The sequence below is a fragment of the Aquarana catesbeiana genome, linkage group LG08 (genome assembly GCF_042186555.1).
Source record: "Aquarana catesbeiana isolate 2022-GZ linkage group LG08, ASM4218655v1, whole genome shotgun sequence".
Lineage (NCBI taxonomy): Eukaryota > Metazoa > Chordata > Amphibia > Anura > Ranidae > Aquarana > Aquarana catesbeiana.
In genome coordinates, this window is record NC_133331.1 from 281989510 (window position 1) to 282006531 (window position 17022).

The 17022-nt window shown below is 40.4% G+C and overlaps 1 protein-coding gene across 1 annotated transcript in view; it reads right to left on the reverse strand.

Moving 5' to 3' along the window:
* Positions 1-1479: 1479 nt before the first annotated feature.
* Positions 1480-17022, reverse strand: part of LOC141104642 (uncharacterized) — a 47422-nt gene continuing 31879 nt past the window's right edge. Inside the window, exons 5-7 of the mRNA XM_073594304.1 lie at positions 16649-16756; positions 9729-9803; positions 1480-1878 (exon numbers count right to left, since the gene is read on the reverse strand). Coding sequence (XP_073450405.1) covers positions 1850-1878; positions 9729-9803; positions 16649-16756 — 212 coding nt within the window. The 3' untranslated portion in view covers positions 1480-1849. The remainder of the gene's footprint in view (positions 1879-9728; positions 9804-16648; positions 16757-17022) is intronic.

Below are 17022 nucleotides of genomic sequence, written 5' to 3' on the forward strand. Positions count from 1 at the left end.
GAAAGAAAAGGAACATTGTGCGTAATAAATGTAAAGAAGGAGGAGGGAAAAAGAAAAGATAATGCAAGGAATGGTAATGGGCACTTTGGGGAATGGAGAAAGGGGTTATATTAGTCCCACGTCCCTCCTTAGGAGGGAACAACTAACTTTACTAGTAGCTATCAAATGCTCAAATCATGGTTAGTAACAAAGGTGGGAGATAAGGGGGAAAGGAAGAAAGAGAAAGAAAAGCAGCGGGTCATGATAGTACCATACCAACTCAATCGTTATAATAGTCAAGATAGCAGATGAACTCATCTGTCGCAGAGGCAGCACGTAAATAATAAGTTGGTATTGAGTCCACCGGGATGTACTGTACCCAGGGTGTGTAACCAGAAAGCCTCACATTGAAAAACTAGGGGATCACGGTCTCCGCCACTAATGGGCTGTTTAACACGTTTGATGACCATGCCCCTTAGTTCCTGTGTCTGGTGCTTTTGCATGATGAAATGCACATCCACCGGTTTGTTTGGGTCAAATTGTTCACCCTTCTCTGATATTAGTGGAAGGAATAGTGCTCCATTATTGGTTTCAGTGGAAAGAAAAGTGTCCCATCATTGGTATCAGTGGGGGGAATAGAGCTCAATCATGGTATCAGTGGGAGGAATAGTGCCCCATCATTAATATCAGTGGGAGGAACAGTGCCCCATCATTGGTATCAGTGGGAGAATTAGTGCCCCATCATTAATATCAGTGGGAGGAATAGTGCCCCATCATTGGTGTCAATGGGAGGAATAGTGCTCCATCATTGGTATTAATGGGAGGAATAGTGCCCCATCATTAATATCAGTGGGAGGAACAGTGCCCCATCATTGGTATCAGTGGGAGAATTAGTGCCCCATCATTAATATCAGTGGGAGGAATAGTGCCCCATCATTGGTGTCAATGGGAGGAATAGTGCCCCATCATTGGTGTTAATGGGAGGAATAGTGCCCTGTTGTTTGTGTCAGTTGGAGGAATAGTGACACCTCATTGGTATCAGTGGGAGGAATAACGCCCTATTATTCGTATCAGTGGGAGGAAAAGCGGTCAATCATTGGTAACAGTGTGTGGAATAGTGCCCCATCATTGGTGTCAATGGGAGAAATGGTGTCCCGTTGTTGATATCAGCAGGAAGAATTATGCCTCATTGTTAGTGTCAGTGGGAGGAATAGTGTCTTGTATCAGGGAAAGGAAAAGTGCTCCAAGGGCTGGATAATGGCGGGCAAACAGCCGCATCCAACCCCTGTGCCGCAGTTTGGAGACCACTGTGCTAAACTAAACTAACAGTGATAAGATTCCACAAATCTGAAATATTCACCAAAACAAATACCTAAGCTTTGGGTATGATGCAAAGGACAGTTTTTATTTTATAACCAAGAAACATTTTGTTTTTGTTTGAATTTCTGTACAGATGCATGAAAGTAATTTATCATATGAAGATTTGAGATTATTGGCCTGGTAATTATTACATTTAGTTAAAAAAAATTACAAATGAATGAATTTCAAAGCTTAAAGGTAGATTACAAATAATGTGGATAATTCAATCAGATTAAAACTCAGTTGAAAAGACATTATGCTTCACATTTTAAACCATTCCAGTCTTTACTGTTATACTGTATATTTCTACACAATCTTCTATTCTTCTATTCAATCTTCTTTTTTCAGTCCCAGTTGAAGTAGTAAATGAGTTGGATGGATAGTGCAAAGTGTCTTCTCTCTGTATCTCATTTGTGAGTGATAAGTACGGCTTGATTTTCTGCAAAATTTTTAGGGAAAGCCATCGTAATTGGACCAATCATCGTTGGAAGCGTAGATATCTCCATCACATCTAGCCCCACCATCTTCGCTTTTTTTCCACTAAAATAGGAGAAAAGAACAGGTACAATTTTTTTTTTTGATCATTAGACTTTACACATAAACCAAAATTTATAGCAGTGTATAAAGAAAGTTTGCCCCAGATCGGTGTCATGAGTTGCCATGGTGTGGGTGGCCACCAGTACCATAACAACTAATGACACTCTAGTGCCGAACGCAAGGCTTCATTGGTTGTTATGGTGTAAGTGGCCGACCTGCTCATACAGGGCATGCAGGGTCACCTCAGCATTCAGGAGAGGATGGAAGTCCTGCCCCGCTGCTGCAGCCAAAAGGTAGGGCTTTGATGTGAAGAGGGGACTGTTTGATTGATTGACGGAGATGTATGTTTGATGGGGAGAGTGTGTGATGGAGGGACTCTAATGTGATGAGAGCAATCTGTCATAGGGTACTCTGATGTGATGGGGGTCTCTCATCTATAGTGGGGCCTCTGATTTAGAAAGCGAATCTGATGTGATAGAATGACCTCTGACGTGATGGGGGCCTCTGACGTGAAAGGGGGCCTCTGGAGTGAAGAGGAGACTCTGATGTAAAGGGGTGGCCTGATGTGATGAGGGGACCTCTGATGTCAATGGAGGACCTCTTATGTGAAGGGGGGGGGGGTTATGATGTGATTGGGGGACTCTCATGTGAATGAGGCTCTGATGTGATGGGAGGACCGCTAATGTAAAGGGGGCTCTGAAGTAAAGGGAACTGTGATGTGAAGGGGACTTCTGATATGATGTTAATTTCATTAAAGTGGTTATGTCCATTATCCAAGGCTCAGTTCCCACTGACAAGTAACATTTAAGTTTTTACATTTAAGACTGGGGTGCTTCAAGTTTTGCATATGTTTAAATAGTGCTCCAGCTGATGGTTGATAAACATTTACAAAAAAACAAAAAATCAAAGCTCTCTGTCATTTTATATATATTTACATTTTTACTCTTTAAGCAGACCTTTGGCCAAAAATAGCAATATAATAATAAATAGCCCATTAAAAGATAAAATACCAATAACAGCTTTTGCAGCAATATTTGCCTTAAATCCATCTACTTTTTTCTTTCACTAGATTTGCCAAGTCTGATGGCCAGCATCAATAAACCCACTTCCTTTGACCCCAGCTTGTCTGTGGACCACCCCAGCCTGTGATTGGACAGTGAAAGGAGAAGCAGCATGGTGATGAACCAATTTCTCTGTCACTCTGCTTTATCCTCCTATCAGCACATGAACAGTTTGGCTTCTTGTACTGCTTCATCCTTTCCCTAATGTACAGGGACAGCAAGCCGCCAATTCCAGGTCAAATTTAGATACTTGCACAACTTGCATTTAAAAAAAAATACACGAATACAGGGCTGCATTTATCTTTTATACTTGCCTGGGGTTCAGCTTTAACATGCTAGTTCTGTCCCAGCTTGGGGTGAGTAAATCTACCCAGGTTTGGTTTGAGCCACATTTGCCAAACCCATCAAGAACCCTGAACTTATAGGCTAGGCTTGTTGAAATGGAAGGCAAAACTATTTCCTTTGGCCAAGTTGAAGGTGATAGGCAAGCTATTTTTGAAAAAAAAAAAAAAGCTATGGGGAGTTTGGCATTGCCAGGGGGACATGTACCATTGCAAAAACATTTCCTGTTCAGTTGGAAGAAGGTATTTTCATGGGGATTAACATTCATGGGGCAACATTGAAAATTCACAGATACACAATTCCTATAAGTAAAATATCTGGAGGATGCCATAAACCATGCATAGTGCTACAAAATTCAACAGAAAATAAATGGCATGGGTTCCACCTAAAATTCCAAATAGCCTAGTTGGCCATTAAAGGGAGGGCAGTGAGTGCGCGTCTCCCCCTTTCTGTATCAAACCTGGCCTTGTTCAAAGACTCCACGCCTTGCAAGGCACTTAGTCCCAATGTTGAGGGATAAGGGCCTCTTTCCCTCAACTGCCAAAAAGGATGTGGCAGTTTGTGGGGAGGACTTATAGGGATCTGAAATCCCCCGCTATAATAAGGGTGCCCCCCAATATCCACCTCCTTCCAGGGGAATGAATACAGTGGTAAAACCCTTATTACTCAGAAAGAGCAAAATGGAAATAAACACACCAACCCAAAGAAAAAGTCCTTTGATAACATTACAGAAATTACAATACAAACAATGTAAATATTAATAAATGTCATTTAACAAGTGGTGGCACCAAACAATATGTCACAATCAAAATGTGAAAAAAATTATGAAAAAGCTGCCCCTTTTCAAGTGAAGCAATCACCCATAAACAAGTTAAAAAATATAAAGGTCGGTGCTAATTCAGAAGTATAAACATAATTTATCACAAACCTTATAAGTGATACCATAAATAAATGATATATATATTATCAAAGAGATCCTTGAAAAGAAAGTCCACACACCAAAAAAGAAAAAAAAATTGTTTTGTATAGTAGCAAGTAAATAGTTATCCGTGCTCCACCATTACTTGTGTAGGAGAAAAAACAAACTCACCAGATAACTAAAATAAGAAAAACTTGTGTAGGAGTCAAATCCTTAGAAGGATGAAATACATCAAGGAGGGATAGTCCTTTAGCTTGATATCATCAGCTGGTGTAACTTTAGACTCATGAAAAGACAGAAGCTCGGGAAAACAAAATTTATCACATAGAGCAATATAGCTTGGACAAACTTGAAACTCAATTGCTAAATTGTGCACTTACATTCGTAGGTGCTAATATGTTAGCACTAGCATGTACAGCCAGACAGCAGAGGCACACGCCATTCCTAGAACCCACGGTGTGCGTTCCAACACACCAGAGACTGGAACCAGGCATACCAGAAGTGACATTAGTGCGGGCGAGCATGCAGCCTCAATGCATTTCGTGTCTCCACGTCATCAGCTGACAATATCAAGCTAAAGGACTATCCCTCCTTGAGGCATTTCATCCTTCTAAGGATTTGATTCCTACACAAGTTTTTCATATTTTAGTTATCTGGTGAGTTTGTTTTTTCTCCTACACGAGTGATGGTGCTATTACACAAAACATTTTTTTTTGGTGTGTGGACTTTCTTTTCAAGGATCTCTTTTATAGTATATGTATCATTTATTTATGGTATCACTTATAAGGTTTGTAATATAATTTATGTTTATACTTCTGAATGTAAATAATAATCCCCAATGTAAATTCATTGTCAATCACAGCATCCAGCAACGTGACTTTTCATTAATCACAAAGACCTGAAACATGATGATGTTTCCCTACTACCACATTGACATGCCATTTGATGATGTTTGTGAATAATATAAAATTTAAAACTTGCGCTGAATGGTGAAAAAAACGTGAAAAAGAAAACATATGAATAAAGTCCAAATAAATGTGCTGAATGTTCTGATCCGCAATGGAAAAAAACTTTTTAAGTGCAACGGACCACAGATGCTCCAGGACTTTTTTTAGGTACAGAAACGCCACCCCCACATGTGTCCCCACTCACCAAATGGCGATGACCCCCAGCTTTGCAGTCTGTGCCCAGTTCCGGTGGCACCAACGTCATTTCCTGCTCCTTGGAACGCACTTCCTGGTTTCTGGAACGCATGCCGTGAGCAGCATCCGGATCCATCTCTAATCCCTTTACATGCCTGTTTTTATCAACTATTTTGTAAGTACCCATTTGTATATGGAATAAATCCCTTTTCAAACGGTACTTTTCACTATTAGTTCCATTTTTTATCCTTTTTTGGTGCCTGGTGATTCTGCTGAGAAATTCCAACACAAAATCCTTTGATCTGATGTGCACAACACCACTCCTGAGCTTCTCTGGATACCATCACATAAGCCTGAAGTGACCCCCAGACTGCAAAGCTGGGGGTCATCGCCATTTGGTGAGTGGGGACACATGTGGGGGTGACGTTTCTGCACCTGAAAAGTCCTGGAGCGTCTGTGGTCCATTGCACTTAAAAAGTTTTTTCCATTGCGGATCAGAACATTCAGCACATTTATTTGGACTTTATTCATATGTTTTTTGCTTTATATATATTTATATGTTTTTTTGCTTTATATTTTCACATCTGCACTCATCTACACTTAGTCACACATGTTAATAACATTTGCGAGCGCCACATTTCCATCATTTTATTTGATGATGTTTCCCTATCGCACTCCCACCACAAATAACACATTTCTGGTGCTGTGGTAATGTAAACACAGCGCAGAGGATCCTAGGTGATGTCATGGATCCCGGCTGTTTACATTATAGCAGATAAGAATTTGGGCAACCAAACTGGCCAATAAGGACCAATTTGTCCAGGCCTACCATGATTCCCATCCCTGATCACATCACACACAGCAGATACAAGGTCTGAATAACCCCAACTAACTATGTTTGTGTTGGTTTTCTCCAAATGCATTGGCATTCTCAGAGCAATCTAGATACATGTAGACTTACTTAAGAAAAGTATCTCGAAAAGGAGTTTGCTATATTCTAATGCAGAATTCAATCAGATGAAAAACTGCACTTTAACCACTTCAGCCCCGGAAGGATTTACCCCCTTCCTGACCAGAGCACTTTTTGCGATTCGGCACGGCGTCACTTTAACTGACAATTGCGCGGTCGTGCGACGTGGCTCCAAAACAAAATTGACGTCCTTTTTTTCCCACAAATAGAGCTTTCTTTTGGTGGTATTTGATCATCACTGCGATTTTTATTTTTTGCGCTATAAACAAAAAAATAGCGACAATTTTGAAAAAATCGCATTATTTTTTAAATTTTGCTGTAATAAATATCCCAAAAAAATATATAAAAAACATTTTTTTTCCTCAGTTTAGGCCGATACGTATTCTTCTACATATTTTTGGTAAAAAAAAAAATTGCAATAAGCGTTTATTGATTTGTTTGCGCAAAAAATATAGCGTTTACAAAATAGGGGATAGTTTTATGGCATTTTTATTAATAATTTTTTTTTTACTAGTAATGGCGGCGATCAGCGCTTTTTATTGTGACTGCGACGTTATGGCGGACGTGTCGGACATTTTTGACACATTTTTGACACAGGCGGCGCGTGCACACAGCAGCAAATTCAAAGTAACGTACGGGTACGTTACTTTGCGCAGCCGTGCCATTCTGCCAACGGAAATGTACAGGAGCCGGTCAGGAACCGGTTAAACTCATAGGTGGAGAATGAAGGTTTAGATATTCAAAACAGGAATTCCTTATTAAATTTTGATACAAGAGGTCCCTAAGGCCTCATGTACACTGCTGCTGGTAAACGGACGTTCAGAGGCAGTTGGCTGCTTTTTTCAGCTGCCCCTGAACTCATCCAATGTTATCTTATGTGTACATGTACACAGGTTCTTTAGTGTCGTTTTTAGGCAGTTGCATTTATAGGCTTTTCTTTGAAGGCAAAAAAATTAGTTCAGACGCCAACATTTCCGACGTTTCAGATGCAAAATGCCGATAAATGCGGCTAAACGCAGTAGCGGCGTTTAGCCGCATTTTCGTTTATAAGCGTTTTTACAGGTGCCCTATTTTTTAACATTACTAAACTTAAAAATGATAGCAAATGATGAAAAAACACTATTTAAAAAAAAAAAAAAACTGTAATTGCTTGCTATGCCTAATAGACCATTTGTATACCCCTAATGAGCATGATCCAATCCAATACACCACCAGCATTGCTGTTAGCCAAAGTATAATTGGAATTTGACCTATATGTTGTTAGAGTTCAACCAGATGACCCCACCATTGAGCTTCACCCCCGACTTGATCAAACATAGTTGCATTAAATTTAGGGTTAGGGTTTCCGGTTAGGGGTTAGGGTTTCCCATTAGGGTTAGGGGGTTAAGGTTAGGGTTTTCGCCTTGAAGAAAAAGTTTAGGGTTATGGTAAGTATTATGGTTTCCCGTTAGGGTTTCCGGTTAGGGATAGGGTTAGGGTTTCCCATTAGGGTTAGGGGGTTATGGTTAGGGTTTTCCCCTTGAAGAACAAATTTAGGGTTATGGTAATTGCTATGGTTTCCTGTTAGGGTTAGGATTTCCGGTTAGGGTTTCCCATTAGGGTTAGGGGGTTATGGTTAGGGTTTGCCCCTTGAAGAACAAGTTTAGGGTTATGGTAAGTGTTATGGTTTCCCGTTAGGGTTATGGTTTCCGGTTAGGGTTAGGGATTAGGGTTAGGGTTTCCCGTTAGGGCTAGGGGGTTATGGTTAGGGTTTTCCCCTTGAAGAACAAGTTAGGGTTAGGGTTTCCAGTTATGGTTAGGTTTAGGCTTTCCGGTTAGGGTTAGGGGTTAGGGTTTCTCATTAGGGTTAGGGTGTTATGGTTAGGGTTTTCCCCTTGAAGAACAAGTTAGGGTTCGGTTTTCTGGTTAGGGTTAGGGTTTCCCATTAGGGTTAGAGGGTTAGGGTTTTCCCCTTGAAGAACACGTTAGGGTTAGGGTTTGCCGGTTAATTAAAAATATTTTTAAAAAAAATTACACATACAGCTTTTAAAAAACAAATTAAACAAAAAATTCTAATAATCAATTGCAATTTAAAAATTAAATATATTTAAAAAATTGCAATTAAATTTTGCATAAAAAAGACAAAATAAATAAATAAAAAAAAATTAAATTACATATACAGCTTTTTAAAAAAAAATAAACAAAAAATATACTAATCAATTGCAATTTAAAAATTAAATATATTAAAAAATTAGCATTTTTTCCTCACATATGCTCATTATGGGATCCATAGTAAAAGCACCGAAATTGAGGTAGATACAAGTACACTGTTGCTCTCTCAGCTGCTGTTACTCACTCTGGCCTCACAGAATGGCTGAAATAGCTAAATAATACTGTTTTTCAGGCTTTGGTAGGGTCCTATGATGTCATCTTAAATAAACGCTCCTAGACGCAAACGCGGTAAAATGCGGTATGCAAACGCGGCAAAATGGGCCTTTTTAAACGCCGGTTTGAAGCTATCAAAAAATTAGTTCAGAGGATGTTGCCTCAGCGTCCCGTGTACATTAAGCCTTATAGGTTGAAAAAAAATGGTTAATGATAGACCGGCCCTACAGAGTGTGAGTATTGGGGCATTTGTGAAGTCGTGTAGGTTAGCTCCCCTACAAGGAATGGCTTTCTTAAGCAGGAACTGCTCACATAATTTGAAATGAAAACATCTTTGCCATTCTGAAGCTTCCCTCCAACCACTTTGCGTATTATTTTATATATACTGTGATTTTGTACTTGCCAAATATGCTGTAGAAATCTCCCTCCACTGAGTCTGGCTGCAACCATTTTAACTGTGGGCAGCTGAAGTTGCTGCTTGTTCACTTCCTGGGTTTACACAGACACACAGAGGCACACCTCTAGCTCTGCAGCTCTCATTGGCCCTCTTATGACTCATCCCCCCTCCCTTCCTGGAAAACTCTCATGAGAGAAATAGGAAGTGGGCTGTATAAGGTATTTACTGTCAGAAAAAAAAATGTTTTATTACCCAAACGTTAAAACAACAAGGGCAGAAGATTTAATAGATGGAAAGTTGAAAAAATGACTAAAGGTCCGCTTTCAGAAAGGCAAGGATTGATGTCTCACGTTCACTCTATAGGCTTGTATATTATATTCCACCATTATGGTGTCAGTGACAAAAATGAAGAAATTATAAAAATCAACATTCTGTTTTTAATGTTTTTTGGAGGTTATTTGTTGTATTTCTCCTAAATATCTAATACATTTTTTTAAACAAAAACAATAATAATAAGCATTACTTTATAATTACTTGTTTTTTCCTACACTAGTTGTCATACATGATTAAGAACAAAAGCATTACTACATGCAACATGAGCAACCTAAATGCTTTATACAGGTAAGAAAAAATCCCAACATAAATTGTGAAAACTAACCTTTTGCTAGTCTGGATTGGAGATCTTTCACTTGTTGCTCGAAGCCACTAAATTGCCTTCTGAGAGATTCAATCACTGAGTAAAAAAGGAGATGATGCATAGTTATGCCTTGATGGCAAAAGTAATTTATTTACACCAATAAGCATGCTGATGCGCATAACATGAAAGTGGTTTATCCCTCTTGGATTTGCTTTTTACATTCCAAAAACCAATTGTGCCTGTTGAAGGAACTTATTTAAGTGGACGACCGATTCATCTTTGATGTCTAGTACATTTCCACTCTGGGACTTTACTATACGCAGTATTTAGCAATGCTTTGTGCTCAGCATCTATTAGGCCAGGGGGTCCCAAACTAGGTCCCCCCCCCTACAAGATTTTTTTTTCAGCCTGCAGCTAGGGTCAATGGCGTATCCTTAATGTGTTTATTAGAGGCTCCACTTAACTCCTCCCCAACATGCACCCAGACTTTAAGGGTGGGTTCTGAGGTAAGGGAGACTCTATGGGTAATCTTATGTAAAAGGGAATTTAATGGTGACCCTGATGTAGGGGACTCTGATTGGGATTTTTTTGGTTTTTTTTGGCCCATAAATATTTGTAAAATATGCAATGTTGCCCTCATACTGAAATGTTTGGAGACCTCTGTTTTAGGCCAATGGTTCCTCTGAGGCTGTCTTTGCATGATTATATTCCAGCAGGATTGTTATATTGCTTTATTGTTATCCTATATTGGTATTCTTTGTGGGGTTTTTTTGGTGAGGAACTTATGAGTAGTTCATAATTTTTGGCTATTGTTTTTAGTTTGCATTTAACATAACGTGGTATGGTAAATGCTTCTAAAGATGATAGTATTTTGATTTAATCTCAGTAGTTTTTTGTTATAATTTTTTGTATATAATTGTTAAGATGGCAAATCTACCCATTGGTTCCTCCAAAGGGATGGGGTCCATGTTTATCATTTTAAATGTTTTTAACTGTGGGTTAGAGTTCTAGGGTACAATCATGTGAATATATTTTTTGTACATTCATTGATTTTTGTTTTTGTGTTTATGGGGTTTTTTGTAGGACACCTGAAGCTTTTTATACATTGTTGCTTCCACTCTCAACAGCTTGTGAGATTGCCTTCCCCACCTAATCAAGATGACCTAAACTTCCTCCTCTAATCCTAAAAAAGCTATAAGACAAATTCACAGCTAGGGATGAGCTTCAAGTTCGAGTCGAACATCGGCTGTTCACCAGTTCGCCGAACAGCGAACAATTTGGGGTGTTCGCGGCAAATTCAAAAGCCGCAGAACACCCTTTAAAAGTCTATGGGAGAAATCAAAAGTGCTAATTTTAAAGGCTTATATGCATGGTATTGTCATAAAAAGTATTTGGGGACCTGAATCAATGCAAAAAAAGTTTTAAAAACGGCCGTTTTTTCGGGAGTAGTGATTTTAATAATGCTTAAAGTGAAACAATAAAAGTGTAATATTCCTTTAAATTTCGTACCTGGGGGGTGTCTATAGTATGCCTGTAAAGGGGCGCATGTTTCCCGTGTTTAGAACAGTCTGACAGCAAAATGACATTTCAAAGGAAAAAAAGTCATTTAAAACTACTCGCGGCTATTAATGAATTGCCAGTGCGACAATACACATAAGAGTTAATTGATAAAAACGGCATGGGAATTCCCCACAGGGGAACCCCGAACCAAAATTTAAAAAAAAATGACGTGGGGGTCCCCCTAAATTCCATACCAGGCCCTTCAGGTCTGGTATGGATATTAAGGGGAACCCCGGCCAAATTTTTTTTTAAAAATGGCGTGGGGTCCCCCTCAAAATCTATACCAGACCCTTCAGGTCTGGTACGGATTTTAAGGGGAACCCCGTGCCAAAATTTAAAAAAAATTGGCGTGGGGTCCCCCTCAAAATCTATACCAGACCTTCCAGGTCTGGTATGGATATTAAGGGGAACCCCGGCTAAAATAAAAAAAAATGTCGTGGGGTCCCCCTCAAAATCTATAATAGACCATTCAGGTCTGGTATGGATTTTAAGGGGAACCCCGCGCAAAATTAAAAAAAAAATTGGCAGAGGGTCCCCCCAAAAATCCATACCAGACCCTTATCCGAGCATGCAACCTCACAGGCCACAGGAAGAGGGGGGACAAGAGAGCGGCCCCCCCTCCTGAACCGTACCAGGCCACATGCCCTCAACATTGGGAGGGTGATTTGGGGTAGCCCCCCAAAACATCTTGTCCCCATGCTGATGGGGACAAGGGCCTCATCCCCACAACCCTTGCCCGGTGGTTGTGGGGGTCTGCGGGCAGGGGGCTTATCGAAATCTGGAAGCCCCCTTTAACAAGGGGACCCCTTTAAACGGCCCTCCCCCCTGTGTGAAATGGTAAGGGGGTACCCCTACCATTTCACAAAAAAACTGTCAAGAATGTTAAAAATGACAAGAGACAGTTTTTGACAATTCCTTTATTTAAATGCTTCTTCTTTCTTCTATCTTCTATCTTCTATCTTCCTTCGATTTCTTCCTCCATCTTCTTCTTCTTCTAGTTCTTCTGGTTCTTCTGGTTCTTCCTCCGGTGTTCTCGTCCAGCATCTCCTCCGCTGCATCTTCTTCTATTCATCTTCTTCTCTGGGGCGCTCCGCCTCCATGATGGCATGGAGGGAGGCTCCCGCTGTGTGACGCTTCTCCTTTTCTGACGGTTCTTAAATAATGGAGGGCAGGGCCACCCGGTGACCCCGACCCCCTCTGACATCACGGGGAATTCCACAGGGAAGTCCCCATCAAGTCCCCGTGCGTCAGAGGGGGGGTCACCGGGTGGCCCCACCCTCCATTATTTAAGAACTGTCAGAAGAGGAGAAGCGTCACACAGCGGGAGCCTCCCTCCATGCCATCATTCCTCCATGCCAGTTTGCGTGCTCGGATAAGGGTCTGGTATGGATTTTTGGGGGGACCCTACACCAATTTTTTTTTTTAATTTTGGTGCGGGGTACCCCTTAAAATCCATACCAGACCTGAAGGGTCTGGTATAGATTTTGAGGGGGACCCCACACCATTTTTAAAAAAAATTTTGGCCGGGGTTCCCCTTAATATCCATACCAGACCTGAAGGGCCTGGTATGGAATTTAGGGGGACTCCCACGTCATTTTTTTTTAATTTTAGTTCGGGGTTCCCCTGTGGGGAATTCCCATGCCATTTTTATCAATGAACTTTTATGTGTATTGTTGGACCGGCAATTCATTAATAGCCCCGAGTAGTTTTAAATGACTTTTTTTCCTTTGAAATGTCATTTTGCTGTCAGACTGTTCTAAACATGGGAAACATGTGCCCCTTTACAGGCATACTATAGACACCCCCCAGGTATGAAATTTAAAGGAATATTACACTTTTATTTTTTTTACTTTAAGCATTATTAAAATCACTACTCCCGAAAAAACAGACGTTTTTAAAACTTTTTTTTGCATTGATCCATGTCCCCAAACACTTTTTATGACAATAACTTGCATATAAGGCTTTAAAATGAGCATTTTTGATTATTCATGTTCGTGTCCCATAGACTTTAATGGTGTTTGCGCAAATTTTTTGCCTGTTCTGGTGCGAACCGAACAGGGGGGTGTTCGGCTCATCCCTATTCACAGCATTGGAAAGGTAAATTATTTAACACAAGACCATTTTAAATGTAAGAAACCAGTTGAAGGAGAAATTTTAAAGCAAAAGAATATTTTATATAAGACTCTGACAGGTCAGGCAAGCATTGCCCTATGTCTATGGGTAGCCTAAGGCTCGGTTCACATTGGGGGCGGCACGACTAGCAGGTCGCCTCACCGAGGCGACCTGCACACGACTGCCAGGGCGACTTGCAAAACGACTTCTGTATAGAAGTCTATGCAAGTCGCCCCAAGTCGCCCCCCAAAGTAGTACAGGAACCTTTTTCTAAGTCGCTCCAATTAGAACGGTTCCATTGTACAGAACAGGAGGTGACTTGTCAGGCGACTAGGTCGCCTGACAAGTCGCCCCTGTGTGAACCGGCACCCCTGGTGGCTTAAAGTGGAACTAAACCCATTGATTTAATTGTTTCAAAAAACAGTTACATTCTGGGACTGTAACTGTCACACCATGAAATGACTGGAGTCATAACGGATCACACGTGCAGCACCATGGCAGTTGAAGATTAAGAAGGGCCAAGATGGCAGCTTCTTTGGCTGAAAACAATAGGGGGGTTTAGTTCCGCTTTGAGATAGCAGTCAGAAGATCTGACAGCCAAAAATGTTTTGCATAAACATGTGGCATGGTAGTGGGAGATTCTCCAAGGATGTTTGGACCTGGAGTCAAAAAAGTGGGGACATTAGTGTCAATTTGACCAAAAATATAATTAAAAGGAATAATGCAATATATTTTTCTATTTGTACTACCTTAGCTATGCATATGGAGAAAATGTTGCAGTTACCTCAAGTTATAAGCAGACATAAGGGTTGATTTACTAAAATTGGAGTGCAAAATCTGGTGCGGCTGTGCATGGTAGCCAAGCAGCTTCCAGTTTTTTTTTTGTCAAAGATTAATTGAACAAGCTGAAGTTAGAAGCTGATTGGCTATCATGCAGGGCTTCACCAGATTTTATACTAGACAGTTTTAGTAAATTAACCCCAGGGCTTTTTTTTCAGAGAAGGTACTCTCCCCTTCCAAGTCACCCCTTGTCTCCATCATGATACAAACAAGATGCCACTTGCCCCCATCTATAGCTGGCTATCGCAGTAAGAAGCATTGGAAGGCTAACAACAGGTATAAACAAGACCAATGATAAATTCAAGGGAGAAACTAAGCTTAACTTACCACCAGTCCGCAGACAACCAAATAACCTGTCTAACAGTATGCGTTAAAAGCAGGTGTTTAGTCTGCACACATTTGCAAATGCATGCGTAAGCCACAGAGCTTGTCTCCATCCCCTACCCACCTCCGAGCACGATCCTGTGCAGCCAGCAACAATAGATCCCCCAACAAGAATAAACTCCCCAGCAACAATAGATCCCCTCTTGCAACAATAGATTCCCCCAGCAACAATAGATCCCCCAGCAACAAAAGCACCCCCGATATATAACACAATACAGTGGATCTTCCAGCAGCCAGCATCAACAGATTCTTGAAAAAGAGTGTGTAAAGGGCGCTAACTGGACAATTAAACCATAACGTGTATAAATAAATTAATGAAACCATAAATGGATCAATCAATAAACAATGGACCAACACTGTGAATCAATTCATAAATAGATCAATCAATATATAATCAAATTGTACATAATTAATCAATAATCATACAAAACGTAAAAGTTCATAATTGGTGTGATTAATCAATCTTCAGTATAATCTCCAAACACCGTGCTCCTGAATTAATAAGTGCTCCAATACTCCAAAGCAATGGTGCTCCACCCGAAGTGAGCATAAAATGTGCTCACAATGTACTCGGCTAGCAAGTGACCATAAAGCATGGATATCAGAGATAACAGACTCCTCGGTTCAAAGGTCAATCTCCATTTCCATCAGATTTCCCATCTAATTCTCTCCTCCAAACTTGGGTAGGTATGATCACAAATAGAAAAACTCTCCAGTATCATATATCTTCCACACTAATCATCTGTCTCTTTCTCCCATCACAGATTGCTGTGAAAAATTGGCTCAGCCAAAAAGAGCCACAGAAGGCAGATATAGTGTAGTATATTATTTATAAAAAGGAAGCTACACTTACATATGTCCAATGTGGAAACAAACGGCACAAAGGCAGCTCAAAGGGTCTGCAGAATCGGTTCACATTATTGGTCCACTGTTTATTGATTGATTCCTTTATGGTTCTATTAATTTATTTATACACGTTATGGTTTAATTGTCCAGTTAGTCCCCTTTACACACACTTTTTCATGCTTTATTAGTTTGCACTAATTTTAAGAGCAGCACTGGTACACAGAGTGGTATTTAATTGGCACCACACCCCTTATTTTCATTCATCAAGAGATTCTTCCCTCAATAGTAGATCCCTCCCAGCAACAATTGACCCCTAGCAACATAAGATCCCCACCAGCAACAATAGGATCCCCACCAGCAACAATAGATCCCCCCAACAATAATAGATCTCCCCAGCAACAATAAACCCCACCACTAACAATACAGTAGATCTCCTGGCAGCCGGCATCAGAAGACCCTCAAACAGCCAGCAACAATAGACCCTTCCCATTGCTAGTTGGCCCCATAGCAACAAGATTCCCCCAGCTAAAATAGATCCTCCAGCAGCAAAAATAGACTTCCCCAGCAACAAATGATCCCTCCAGCAACAGTCAATCTCCCCAAGCAGTAGGTAATCAATAGACCCTCCAGCATACCCCAGCACTCCATTTAGTGCTGGGAGTTCTGGAACTGCGTTCCCCCACATTCCCGCTGAAAAATAAGCCCTGATTAACCCCTAGTTTTCCACATGGCCAACGCAAATATAACAGGGCAAGGCAAAGAGCATAGTGAAATTGGGGTGTAGAAGACAGAAAAGATTGAATCAAACTATTAAATAACATGACGTAGCATATACCCAAACAGCCACACTAAAAACTGATTTGAAAGTGCCTTTAAGCATGTAAGCAAGTTTTTCTGCCAGTTGGATCAACCATCATCACCTGCTAATGGCTAACCTTATTGACAGTCTATAATGTCCTTCAGCAAGGATGAACTAGAATGTGCCTATTATGCAAAAAAATCATGATGTGGGGCTGCTTAATACATTATTTATTTCATGGATGACATGTCTAATGCAATAACTGGGTATTTCTCTTTGTACTTTGGAATATTCACATGACCTAGCAAAATCTATCTGTTATTACTTTAGAAACAGCCTGATGCCCATATTTCAGTGAACATAAATGGCTTATGAGAGAAAGGAAAATGTGCTTTCTTACCTGAAGTTGCACTCTCCCCTCTGTCTCCTTTAGGTCCTGGAAGTCCCTGTGTTCCTTTTGGTCCAGGTGGTCCAGCAATCCCTTGTGGTCCCTGTGACCCTGGTGGTCCTAGTTGATCAAATCAATATATTTACTGACAGATCACTTTCTTTAAAACAACAACACATATTTTGTATCCGTTCTTAAAGTCAAAGTGCTAAAGGATCCCTGAAAAAAGACAATTAGCATATTACTATCTGTTAATGGTAGCTCCTATTTTATGTAAACATCTATTACAATTTTTGTGTCGATATCTGGCTGACACTCCTCACTATTCTGCAGCCAATGAAACCATCAATCATATCTGTTGGTAAAAAGAAAGTACTGGGAAATAT